Source organism: Fringilla coelebs (genome assembly GCF_963513975.1).
Source record: "Fringilla coelebs genome assembly, chromosome: 15".
NCBI lineage: Eukaryota > Metazoa > Chordata > Aves > Passeriformes > Fringillidae > Fringilla > Fringilla coelebs.
The window spans coordinates 12,509,747-12,522,302 of record NC_140041.1 but is presented as its reverse complement, the minus strand read 5'-3'; the positions used below and the strand labels follow the sequence as shown (position 1 = coordinate 12,522,302).

The window sequence follows — 12,556 nt, the reverse complement described above, 5'->3', positions numbered from 1 at the left end:
AGCAGTGTTCAGCACAGCTGGGGTGTTATATCATCCCTGTTTACTGGGATCACCAAACAGCCTGCAAAGAGCTAAAGCATGAGGCACTCTGCAGCACAGCAGCTACTCTTCCTAGACATCCTTATTGCACTGCATGCTCTGAGCACCCCAGGACTCATCAGAAGTGCTTGTTCAGTGGAAATTAAGCCACCGTGGAGGACTAGGCTCCGGGGTTTCCTAAGGTCTGGCTTAGCCCAGGGCAGGCAGTAGTACAGCTGGATTGTGCAAAGCATCACACAGGGCAGGGCTAACAGAAGGAGTCAATGGCATCAATGCAGAGAGAAATTCCTGGCTCTGTGCCCCCAGCCAGACAGTCTGATCCCTAAAATTGCATGGTCAGTGCTCCCACTGCAAATGTCAGGGCTGCTCATGCAGAAAACATCCAACATGCTGGCAGACTAGGAGGCACAAGCCAGGCTGGTGCAACTCTGATGTGTTCAGGCTGCTGGGTTGGGTTGTCCAAACAGAGGTGGGGACACCCCCTCCTCCCAGCCCACCAAGTCCCCTCACTGGGTCTGGCCCTGGCAATCCCCTCTCTGCTGGGTTGGTCAGGTTCCCCCTGCTGGGTCTGTGTGGCTGATGCTGTCACAGAGGAAGCAGTCCAGGCAAACAGCAAAAATGTGGCAGGTCTGCTAGTGGTGGTGCCATGATTGTCCCTAGGGGCGGAGGAGACACCTGAAATGGCATGAGGTGACTCCTGCAGCCCCAGGAGTGGGCTGGTGCTGGAGCTGGGCTGTGTTCTCAGGCTGTGTGAAGGCTCCTCACAGTGACAGTGCTCTGTGTCCCCGCTGCAGTGTGTGCACCGTGACCTGGCTGCCAGGAATGTCCTCATCTGTGAGGGGAAGCTGGTGAAGATCTGTGACTTTGGCCTGGCGAGGGACATCATGAGGGATTCCAACTATATCTCCAAAGGCAGTGTGAGTACCAGTGTGAGCCTTGCAAGCTCCTTCTTCCCAAGGCTCTGGGCCTGGCACCCCCTACATAGTCCCCTTGTGAGCCACCTGCCCACCACTGTGCCCAGAGGTGGTGACAGGGCAGGACTCTCAGGAGATGGTGTCAACAGCCAACCATCCTTCACTTTGTTTGCTCTGCACGCTGTGAAGTAGCAGAATTGCTTGCCCACATCTCCTGGCTCTTTACAGAAGAACCTGACGTAGCAAAACTCAGGATTGTCCCCTGTACGCTGTCCTGATCACAGCAGCAGTGCTGCATCCTGCCAGCACTGAGTGTGGTCCTGAGCCTCAGGCAGGAGGAGGGCAAGGTTAGGAAGCTCGGTAGGGCTGTAGTGACTCACTGACCACTCTGGGAAGAGATTCACAGGATTCTGCTCTAACCACTAGACCACAAGTTAAGAAGAAGTGTCTTCTTGCAAGCAGCTACTTTCCAGAGAGATGTCTCCAATCTTTCAGCGCAGGGGAGGATAAGGCTGTAATTGAGCTTTGCCAGAAAGCATTTCCCTGTGATTTTAACAACAACCTATCCACTCCAGCCCTGAGGCATTTGTGAATCTCCAATCTCAAGCAAAGCAGGCCATGTTAGAGAAACTGAGGCTGAGAATGGAGACAGGTGCCTTAAACCCCAATCTTTATCTAATCTGCAAAGTTCTGCAAAGTTCTCTCATGCTTTCTCCCATGTGCTGTCAAACAGGTACTCAGAGCTTGGTCAGGGGGACCCTCCCCCAGAGGGGTTGGGGTTTTCAGTCCAGCCTTGACATAGCTGGTTTCCTGTCCAAAATGGGAAATGAAACTGAGCCCCTTTGCAATCCTTCCTGGAGATTATTTTGGTATTCATTGTGCAAGCAAATCCCAGGAGCAGCAGCCAGTGCTGCCTCCAAGCCGGCCAAGTGAGGCTTTCGGTTTTACTACTCTGCATGAGTAAGAACAGAAAATAAGCTGGATGTATCCTTTGGCTCTTTTCTGGTCATCCCTTAGCCTCCTCCAGCCTGGTCTCAGGTTTCCAAAGTCTTTGGTCAGGTTGTGCAAGTCAGTGGCCTCTCAAGAGCGAGGGAACAGAGAACACACACTGTGACATGTGTGCATTCATCATGGCAGGCTGTGATGGAAATGGACACAGCACATCCATTCTTTCCTCCTGCCTGCTGGGTCTGTTCTGCACAAAGAGCAACTGGTCTCTCCCAGAACTGACTGACAGCAGATGTCAACAGATGTGTTGCACTCACAGGCAGATCTGAAGCCTTTTCTTTGATTGTAATTTGGGTGTCAGGCTCTGATCTGTTGAAACAAGTGCTGTGGATACAGCTGACTCTCTTCTTATTTCATTTTTTATTCTCTCTTAGACCTTCTTGCCCCTTAAGTGGATGGCTCCAGAGAGCATCTTCAACAACCTCTACACTACCCTGAGTGATGTGTGGTCTTTTGGGATTCTTCTTTGGGAGATATTCACTCTAGGTGAGTTCCCTGGAGATCATGGGGTTGTCTGTAGTTCTGATAACATGTTAGCAGGATCCCTTCTAAAACAATAAAAATGCATTTCTAACCCCCAAGTCCCTGCTTTACCAGTCAGAGTAGCACTTCATTCCCTGTCTCCTTCTTCCCCATGCTCACATTGCATTTGGAAGGGAAATGAAACAAGAAAGGTAAAGAAATAAGAAAACCGTGGTGTGAAATGCATGTTGTCTGGAGGGTGGCAGGCAATCCTGCAGTCTAATTCCTGCTCTCCCTTTACCCCCAGGAGGGACTCCATACCCTGAGCTGCCCATGAATGAGCAGTTCTACAACGCCATCAAACGTGGCTATCGGATGTCCAAACCCACCCATGCCTCTGATGAGATGTAAGTGCTGTCAACGTGTGTTTCTCCTGGGTGTGCTCTACATGCCACAGAAGCATTTCTACCTGTTTTCCTCACCTGCCAACTCAGTGCTCTCCCTTCCCTCTTGGCAGCTACAGCATCATGCAGAAGTGTTGGGAGGAGAAGTTTGAGATCAGGCCATCCTTCTCACAGCTGGTGGTGCTTATGGGAAACCTCCTGGTGGATTGCTACAGGAAGGTATGTCCAAAGGACCCTGTGCTGGAGGGACAGAAGAGGGTCAGTGCCTTGGTGAGGGCCCTCAGTCAGGCTTTGGAGTGCTGCAGGGCCAGAGGATTTTGCTATGACCAAGGCTGCATTAGTTGGAGCAGCCAGTGAAGGTGGTTTGGGCATCCCAGGGGCATTGCTGAGACAACTGCATCACCAGACAGGCAGCTGGTAACTCAGCAACTGCAGAACTCAGAACTGGCAGGAGATCAAAATCCTGCCTCCAGCCGTGTGGTATTTTGGAGCTGGGAAGTTGTGCCACTGATCTCTCCCTTAGGAAAGGTCCATGGTTTATCTTTGTTGGAGTAAGGGCAGCTGAACCCAGCTAGAAGATGCCAGCCCCTCTAGGAAAACCTGGCAGGCAGGAAGAGGAAGCCCAACACGAGTGCATTCTGCCCACTCACAAGGCCTCTCCCTTTCTTTGGTTGCCTCCTGTGGGAGCAGAGGTACCAGCAGGTGGACGAGGAGTTCATGCAGAGTGACCACCCCGCGGTGGTGCGCACCAGACCCGCGGTTCCCGTGCTGAACAGCGCCCGCCTGGCTGCCAGCGCCCCCGGCAGCCACATCCTCTACACAGCCGTGCACGGCGGAGAGAACGACTACATCATCCCCCTTCCCGACCCCAAACCTGAGGGCAGCTCTGACCTCCCCCAGGAGGCCTCCATCAGCAGGGCCAGGTAAAAACATTGCTTCTGAGTGTTGTCCTTTCCCCCAGCTGTCCAAATCTGAAATGGGGACCTCAGGAGAAAATGGGGATGCTCTGTTGAGGCACAGGCTAGGGGTGGGTATACTGGGAGAGAAGGAGGGCACTGTCACCCCATCTGAGGTGCTGTAACCTGCATGAGCCCACAAGGATGGAGATGAGCCAGAGGAGCTGGGACATGTGCTAAGATAGGGCACAATGTCACATCCCTGCACATCAGCCAGCACAGCTGAGGACAAGCTACCCCACTCACAGGGAGGGGAGCAGGCAGGGAACCTCATTCTGTAGAACCCAACCAGCCATGTGTTGTGTTTGAAGGCTGGATAGACCCTCCTGGTATGGTCTGTTCCAGTGGGGGAAGCTGCTCAGATAGAGTGGGGCTGCTGGGAACACACTTCTCAGTTTCTGGGAATCCTCTCCCACCCACAGACCTGGGACAAGACACTCATTTCTCTCTCCCTCTTGTCTCCTTTCAGCTCTATGCTGAACGAGGCCAATACATCATCTACAATATCCTGTGACAGCCCTCTAGGCCTCCAGCAGGATGAGGAGCAGGAATCTGACCCACAGCCAGGCTGCCAGGAGCCAACCACAGGACACCAAGAGGTGGAGGAGAGTTTCCTGTAGTCAGAGCTGGGCTGACTTTGCATCTCCTTATGGAGAGGCCAGCTGAGGGGGCTGACCCAGATGTCACAGAGAGCCATGCTTGTGCTTGTACATCAGGACATCCCCTCCTGTCCCAGCATTCCTCCTTCCCTCCTGTCTCCCAGTGCTGGGTGGGGAATTACAGACTTCTCCCCATTGTCATCCCCTTCCCCCTTAAAAAGAGGTGGCTCAGTGCCAGACACCCTCTAGATCACTGCCACATCCTCCTCAGTGATCAAACCACTGCAGGAGGGAGACATCTCACAGACCAACACCTTTTCAAGTGGAAGACGTGGTTGGATCTCCACGAGAGGCCCCTTTCTGCATTGCTAAGATGACACTCCAGCCTCTTTCCTCCATGGCACAGAGTTTTGTCTCCTCTGCACCAGCACTTCTCTGATGGTCTCAGCACCGGCCCCACCGTGGTTCTGTGAAATGCCACTGGGACAGATCATCCACCTGGAGCCCATTGCTGGGATGTAGAGAACCTTCAACACCAACCTCCAGGTGAACATTGGACTCTCCTCCAAGCACAGTCAAGTCCTGAAGAGGCCAGCCAGTGTCTGGGAGGTACAGAATTACCATTTTCCTCTCTTGGCAGTGCTTCCGTGGTGGATAGAGCATCACAAGCACTACAGGTGTTCACAGCTCTGGGGCACAGCTCTGCATCCACCTGGAGGCTGTCACACCCTTTTGTGCCCAGTGTGGCACCAGGAGCCCCAGGGACATGCCAGGAGCTCCAAATGCCCTCCCAGTGACTTGGTTATAGAAGCAAAGAGGGCAGTCACTGTTGTTCGTCTTGTCTCTGTGGACACTAAGCTAATTATTCTCCATTGAAGATTTAAAGGGAACAAATATATTAATCCACTAGCCAGGGCCAGTATAAGGAAGCAATATGGTTATTCATTAATCTACTGCCACTACACCCAGCTCATCTGCTGGGAAATCATATAACCACGCCAGCTGCAGAATCCTTGTGCCTTATCTTTGGGAAGCAAAGGCTCATCTTTGATAAACTGTTCACCCAAACACCCTTTTTCAGGATGGGAGGGCTCACTGTTCCCTCCTGAGTCACAGCAAGATTATGGGCAGAAATAAGGATACCAGAACACCAACCCAGGGATAGCTCCAAAGAAAGGGAGAGAGAGAGGCTGGGAAGCTCCTTGGTCACAGCTGAACTGTGTCTCATGCCCTGCCACCTTCTGGGGTCAGGCAGAGCCCCTTGCAACCTGCCAGGGCTGTGAAATGTCACAGGGAGCCAAGCAGGGCAAGAGAAATTGGGGAGGATTCGTCTCTCTTGGAGTGTGTTTTGAAAACTAAACGGGCCCTGACCTTCCCCCTGCTTCTGCCCTCCTTCCCCACTTCTCACAGATGGGTCAGGGGCTTCTTGTGCTCTCAGCTGGCACTGAATGAGCAGACCCAAAGCAGGAGGAGCACCAGGCTTTGGAAATCAGTTGGGAACCCCACCTCTGCAGAGATGAAAGCTGGACCCCCAAAACCACAGGTCTAACACCACAGAAGCCTGCAGGTTTTTCTCTGAAATGAGTTTCACTTCACACAGAGCTCTGCATGTCCCCTGCTCCCATTAACTCTTCATTGCCCTACTCATGCACATCTCTCTGTGCATCCTACAGGAGCTGCACAGGCAGGTTTACAAAATCAGAAATTCAGTCAGCATCTTGCTGGGCTTCTGCCACCTCAGAGCCACTGAGAATTTAATTTTTGTTTCAAAATATGGAACTTCTGTCAGAAATCCCCAGCAGAACAGCTTCTGTTTAAAGTTTTCAACCATTCCAGTTCTTCCATTTATGCAGCTAAAGGAGGAGTAGGTGTTTTGTGGGCTGATGTCCTTGGTAAAATGTGAACATAAGAAATAGCACTTTTATTGGCAGCCAGCAGAGGATATTTTCAGCCTATGTGGTCAGATTCCCCACCATCCATAGGAAACATACTGTGAATGACAACTGTTTTTCCATCCTCTGTTCCTCCTGCTTGTAATGAAGGAGCCATCTCCTATGGCCACAGTCCATTAAATAACCCTCACTGCAGAAAAGCAGTAATTTATGAGATCCTTTGGGTCAAATCACTTGATTTTCTTTTTAACATGTAAGGTGCTTGGTAGGATCTGTGTCACTGCAACTTGAGCCCATAGGATGGCACATCAGATTATCCCAGCAGCCTCTGTCTGCACCAGCTCCATTTTTAATTCGTCCTTCTCTACCCAAGGTGACCAGAAGTACCCAGTACTCCAGGTGAGGTCAGACCTAGAGCTCACACAGGGCATTAACAGTTCTGGCCTGTGCTGGTCTCAACTTGCCTGGTGTAGCTTTGGATAATATTGGCTTTTTCCCAGCCACGACATACTGAGAGCTTGGAGTCATCCTCTGACCAATCTAGGCACCTACGTCTTTCTACACTTCCAGCATTTCTAACCAAGCTACTCCCTGCTGTTCCAGACATTGGGTCATCAGCAAATTTTGTTAACAAACTGTTATTTTTGGGCTGGACTGACTAATAAAAATATTAGATACTTCTAGCAACCAGAACAATCTGAGAGAGCTACTTTTACTACCTCCCTCCAGCCCAAAGATTTACCCCATTGATTAACACTTTCTCACTTTTCCTTTGGCCATTTGCTTATTTCAAAAATGCTGTTCTAAACTTCATATTGTACAGATTTAATTGCTAATTAAATTACTAATTTCCCACTATCAAATAGTTTGCACAGTCCTGACAGGGGAGATCTCCCTGCTGGGGGAACTCAGGTATCCTATCCTATTAGCTGGGCATTAGCTACATTCGAATGCCTATTGCATTTTGTCCTATTTCTAGATCAATTGCAATTTTTATTTGCATCAAAGTCTGCTCTGGCTGCTGATAGGATGCTCCCCCACCTCCCTATTCCTTCTTAAAGTAGGTACACCAGACTTTGCAAAATGGTACCATTCTGCACTCCAGAGGAATATGACCAAATACTTGCCCTTGGCCCCGTGATTTCAAGGGCTGAGTCTTGCACTTTGTGGTATTTTCCTGTCCTTACTCAACCTTTCACAGCACCTTTAGCGAGTTGCAGTGACCAGACCTTCTCAGCCAGGGACAAGCTGGCAGCTGGACAAAGCCAACATATTTTGCTAAGCATCCCTCCAAGAGAGGGCTTGGCAGAGCTGGGAATGACAGATCCCACACTCCCTCTCTCTCTGCTCCAGTCCCTGCATGGCCTGCCAGGTGAGGGCCAGGAGAAAAGTTTGCCTGTTCTGGGCCCATCAGTTTTGTAGCCATAATTTCTCCGGTGGGACTCTGAAGGGAACTGGTCCCACTGGGTTTTCTGTTTTGATAATCAGTTAGTTTGGGTGTGTTTTTGTTTTTAGAGGTGGACCCAAACTGAGCCCCCCATGAAGGAACACGTGCCACAGCTTGGGCCCATCTCTAGTGCAATATCTTTTTATTTGTAGATTATATTTTATTCTACAGCTGTTACATTGTTATCAGAACCAGTATATGCATAATCCTACTGCCAGTCACTATTTCATATGTATATCCCAGAAACTAATGCAGCACTCTGGTGTCTCTTTCCACATCAAGGTGTTCCTCAGACTGATGTGTGCACAGGTTTTAATCTTTTGTCCTTCTCAGTTTGAGTGCGTTATTTCCTTAGGCGCGAGTGTCACGTTTAGTGTTTGTTTGTGTTGTGTGAAATCTAGAGCACAGTGGACTTTACTTGTAACTAAATTGTCTCTGTTCACCTGCCAAGGGGACTGTGACAGGGTCCCACGGGGATGGGGCAGAAGTGCAGTGCAGATGTGCAGCCAGGGGAAGTCAGCCAGAAGTGAGAAGCAGCTCTTCTCTTTCTTCCCATTCAGGGCTCTGGGGAGACAGCACCACAAATGCAGGGCACTGAGCACTCAGGGTTTGCCTGTGAGGAAGCCCAAGGTCTGTGCAGAGCTGGCAGATCTGGAGAAGGGGATTTCACAGAGTGCTAAGGAGACAAAGCCCCTGTTCCAACACACGAGTGCAAGGAGGAGCCCTGGCTGGGCTCAGTGCCTGGCCCAGGTTCCAGGATGATCAGGGAGCCTGGATGCAGCCTGGCTGTGCTCCCACTTGGAGAGCACAGAGGTTGCCCTTTGGTGGCCCTCAGGAACCTTTTGGCATGCTTTGCCTTGGGTGGTAGCCAGGCAGAGAGCAGCCAAGGCAGCTGCAGGTGCTCCCTGAGCCCTGGACAGCCCCAGGGCCACACAGGTCATTCCTGCAGCAGATGCCAGCCCTGCCTGCATGCTGAGTGCAACAGTGGAGGCACTATGTCATCTGCAGGACGTGCCCAAAGCAGGCCAGATATTGCTAAGAATAAGTTTTCATAGGCCAGCATGATTCCCATGTTTCACCTGGAGACCTCTGGGCAGTGCCAAGGTGGATCTGGTTGGCTTTGGCAAAAGCAGGGGAGCTGCTCCAGCAGCACTTTGGAGAGATGACTCTTGCCTGGGATGGGAGAAGGCAGGGCAGGCAGCTTGTCCCATCGTTCCTCTTCTTTCCTCCTTCATGGACTGATTGCACCAGAACTGCAAACCTTGCCCAAAGTGTGCCCTCTCCCCATCTGCTGTGCTGGCTTGCTGGCACCACACTGCTCCTCTGCAGCCTTTCTGTACAGCAGCAGCACCTATCTCCATGCTCTCTGTCAAAATCAGTACGAGGGCAAAGGGAAAAACAGAGTTCAGACAAAGGTACCAAAGAGTTAACACTTTTCTAGGTTTACAGTTGTATTTGTAGGATTTGTACGATGCCACATTTATAGCCATGAGATACTATTTTTATGCTGTAAACTTTTACAAATACATTTTTAAAGAAAGAGTTTAAAAATAAAGGTGTTTTTCATTTTGCAAAGTCCCATCTCTTCCTTTATTTGCCTGCTTTTGGTTGCTCCCACTCAGATGGGGCTGGCAGTGCAGCTTACCCCTGTGGTGGCTGGAGGCTAAGCACGTTAATACTCTGTGCATGACCCCAGTGCTTAGGGAAAGCCAAGCTGGGAGCCAGGCAGGGAGCAGCACTGCAAGGAGCAGCTGAGCCCAGAGACAGGGTAAGGAAAAGGGGCAGGATCTGCCCCATCTCTGGTGACTGTGCAGCTTGTGGGTCGTGTGGGTGGAGGGAAGGATACCAGGAGTTGTTCCTGTGTGTATCCCCACTGGCTGGGGTTTGGGCCAGCTGTCCCAGCTAAGGGCTTGGCTCCTTGGAGCATTGCTGGGTCTGTGCTCAGACCAGGGTGGGGATGCAGCAGAAATGGCAAACTGAACAGTGGCTGATACCACAGCACTGATTTTCCCACCTGGTTTAATAGCTCAGGGCAGTGGGAGGGCCTGGAGACAGCAATAGGGCAGGGCACCAGCAGGAGCCACACTGGGCTCCCCATGCCCAGCTCTCCTCCCTTCCCTCTAGCATGAGGAGTTTGCTGATAGCCTCAAAATCTGCAATTCCAAAATCCTGGCTCCCCACACCACCACTCCCTCAGATCCACGTGCTCTCTGCTCCTATCACCTTTCCCCAGTCACCTCTCAGAGGCACTGAGGTCCCCCAGCCATGAGACAGGCACCTGGGAGTCTTGCCCAAAGTTTTCTCCTCTCTAGCTGAAATGTTAACTGCTCCTCCAAACTCCATCTCAAGCTGCAGAGCAGAGATGTTTGCACCTTCTCTGAGCCACATGCTTGGAAAGCCCAAGGTTGCTGCAAAGAGGGGTTTTTGGTTAAAACATATCAGCCTTGACTCTGTTTTCTGGGTTCATGATGAAGCCCCCACTGGAAACAGTTGTGCCTCCCTCAGCTCCTGGAAGCTCCCTGTGTACCCAGAGGTCCAAGGCATGGAGTGCAGCAGCAAGCAGGGCAAATTTCCAGCAAGGCTCCCCTTTCCAGCCTTTCCTGGGTTCCTGCCTTTCCTGGGTTGCTGCCTTTGCTAATTTTTCCAGAGTGGAGGTTTGCAGTCTCCCTGACCAGCTCAGGCTGATTCTCCCCTGATATGCTCTGAGTCACCTGGCATGGTTCAGTCAGGGCATTTTTCTCCAGGAGCTGAATCAGCAGGGAGAAAAAGAATCCCCTTTTGTCCAAAGAGGCTGCATCAAAGGCCTGGGGGGAGGCAGAGAGGGGGAATTGACAGATCTCAGCCCTGAACCCTGCAAGCTCCCACTGATCCCTACCCAGCAGACCTTTTGCATGTCAGTCTGTGCTGGAGAGGGGTCCTGGGGCTGGAAACGAGCAGGCCAACATGGGGACCCCAGCAGGGCATTGCCCCCATCCCAAAACAAGTCTCCTCTCCAGTGATGAGACAGACACCCCATGGAAGAGCTCAGGGAAGAGAGAGACTGCAGTGACAAACCCAGGAGCTGTGGGGCACCCACAGCTCAGCACCAGCAGGACACAGGTGTTCCACATGTGTCCCCAAACTGCTGCAGGGCAGTTCAGGCAGGCATGGCACCGTGGCCAGCTGAGCTCAGGGCTCCCAGCCTGGGAAACAACTGAGCTCCCAGTGCTCCCAACCAGGGCTCACAGCAACCTCCATTCCCCCTTCCCCAGTCAGGCACTGAGCAAGTCTCATCCCATCTTTCACAACCACCAGGGCCTCCACAGGTATTCCTGGGCTTCAAGATGTTCCAAGTAAGGCTGCAGCTTCTCTGAGAGCATCCCTGCCCTGTGCCCAGAGCTGCAGTTCCAGCAGCACTCCTGTGGCTGAGCTGCTGCTTGCACATAGGACTTGGGGTGCAGGAGGAAGAGAGGGACACAAAAGAGGGAGGGACCCCAAGTTTTTCCCAGTGAGCATCCCCAGGTGTGCCCAGTCCAGGCTGTCACCTGTGGATCACTGCCAGCAGAGATGCTGTGCAAGGGGTCCCCTCAAAGAGAAGAAGGAAGGCTGAGAGATTGTTTCCCTTCTCTCTATTAAACCTGTCTGGTTTAATACTTATTCACATTGGTGAGTCAGTTCTCTCTGAGCTGGCATTTGTTCCTGGAAAAAAAAAAAAGCCATAAAAAGAAGAAGGAGGGAAACAAACATCCTTTAAAAAGCCCCTTTGGCTCAAAAGGAGGAAAGAATAATCAAGCAGACATCTCCTGTGGCCCAGCTGCTTGACAACCCCCAGCTCTGGGCAGGAGCCCCCCAGAGCACCACGCTGCCTCTAATTCATGTTCTTCTTCCCTGAATCCTGCCAGGAAAAACTGCTGAGGGGAAGCGTTCCTCGGCCAAGAGCTGCCTTTCCTTCTCTCTGGACTCCCTCACAGTCTCCAGCCGTCCTTCTGGCCAAAACCAAGAGCTCTCCATGCTCCCATGACTCTTAGTCATCTCCAGCACAGTCAGCCATGCTCTCATCCCTTGGCCCCCGGACCCTGTCCTGCTGGTACCTCTCTAGCTGCCCCCTTTGGAGAAGCCCATTCCCCTCCAGGCTCTGGAGGCTTTCAGGGCACTGCAGGTGCAGATTCAGCAGCCACCTCTGGGCAGATATTTCGGAACAACACTTCTCTTTCTGCCCATGGTTTGGTGTGGGGTCCCTGCTGTTGGGGCTGCAGCTGGGGCAGCTGGCAGAGCCTGGACCTTCCTCCCCTGTGCTTCCTTCCCAGCACTGCCAGGTGATGGCTGTCACTTCCCACCCCAGAGCTGCTGTGGACAGCCCTGAGCTTCTGCTGCAGCCTGAGGTTATCCAGAGCAGAGCGCAAGGGGCTCCCTGGGTCTGACAGGAGCTGCTAATCCTGCTGACTGGGGTGTCCCTGGGAGAACTGGCTGACTTCACACCTGTTTTGGAAGACCCACAGTCCAGTGAAAGGTTAACAAAGTATCTGATTTATTAATTACTAACACTGCTAATTAGCTAATTAGTTTAATTACCACTTCAAGCGCCTGCCAGGTTGCCAATTGCAGACCAGCTCCCAGTAGGCTCCCCACCAGCAAGGCAGAGTGGGCTCTGGGGGAGGAAGGGTCTGTGCTTGAGCCCTGCAGCTGCCTGGGGGTGGCAGGATCGCTCTGAGCCCCAGGACTGGAGGCACAGGGACAGGAAAGAACAGGGGTCCCCATGTGCCCCCATACCAGAAGGGGTCTGCATGCTGGACTCCAGCACCCTCCCTGCCAGGGAGGTGGTGAAGCTGGCATGGGGCTTGGGGGTGATCCTGTGT

The 12,556-nt window shown here is 52.1% G+C and overlaps 1 protein-coding gene across 1 annotated transcript in view; it reads left to right on the top strand.

Annotated features, from left to right (window-relative positions):
- Positions 1 to 9,208, top strand: part of PDGFRB (platelet derived growth factor receptor beta) — a 31,634-nt gene extending 22,426 nt beyond the window's left edge. Inside the window, exons 18-23 of the mRNA XM_084216101.1 lie at positions 834 to 956; positions 2,336 to 2,447; positions 2,731 to 2,830; positions 2,941 to 3,046; positions 3,518 to 3,750; positions 4,253 to 9,208. Of these exons, the coding sequence (XP_084072227.1) occupies positions 834 to 956; positions 2,336 to 2,447; positions 2,731 to 2,830; positions 2,941 to 3,046; positions 3,518 to 3,750; positions 4,253 to 4,403 (825 nt within the window). The 3' untranslated portion in view covers positions 4,404 to 9,208. The remainder of the gene's footprint in view (positions 1 to 833; positions 957 to 2,335; positions 2,448 to 2,730; positions 2,831 to 2,940; positions 3,047 to 3,517; positions 3,751 to 4,252) is intronic.
- Positions 9,209 to 12,556: the final 3,348 nt, after the last annotated feature.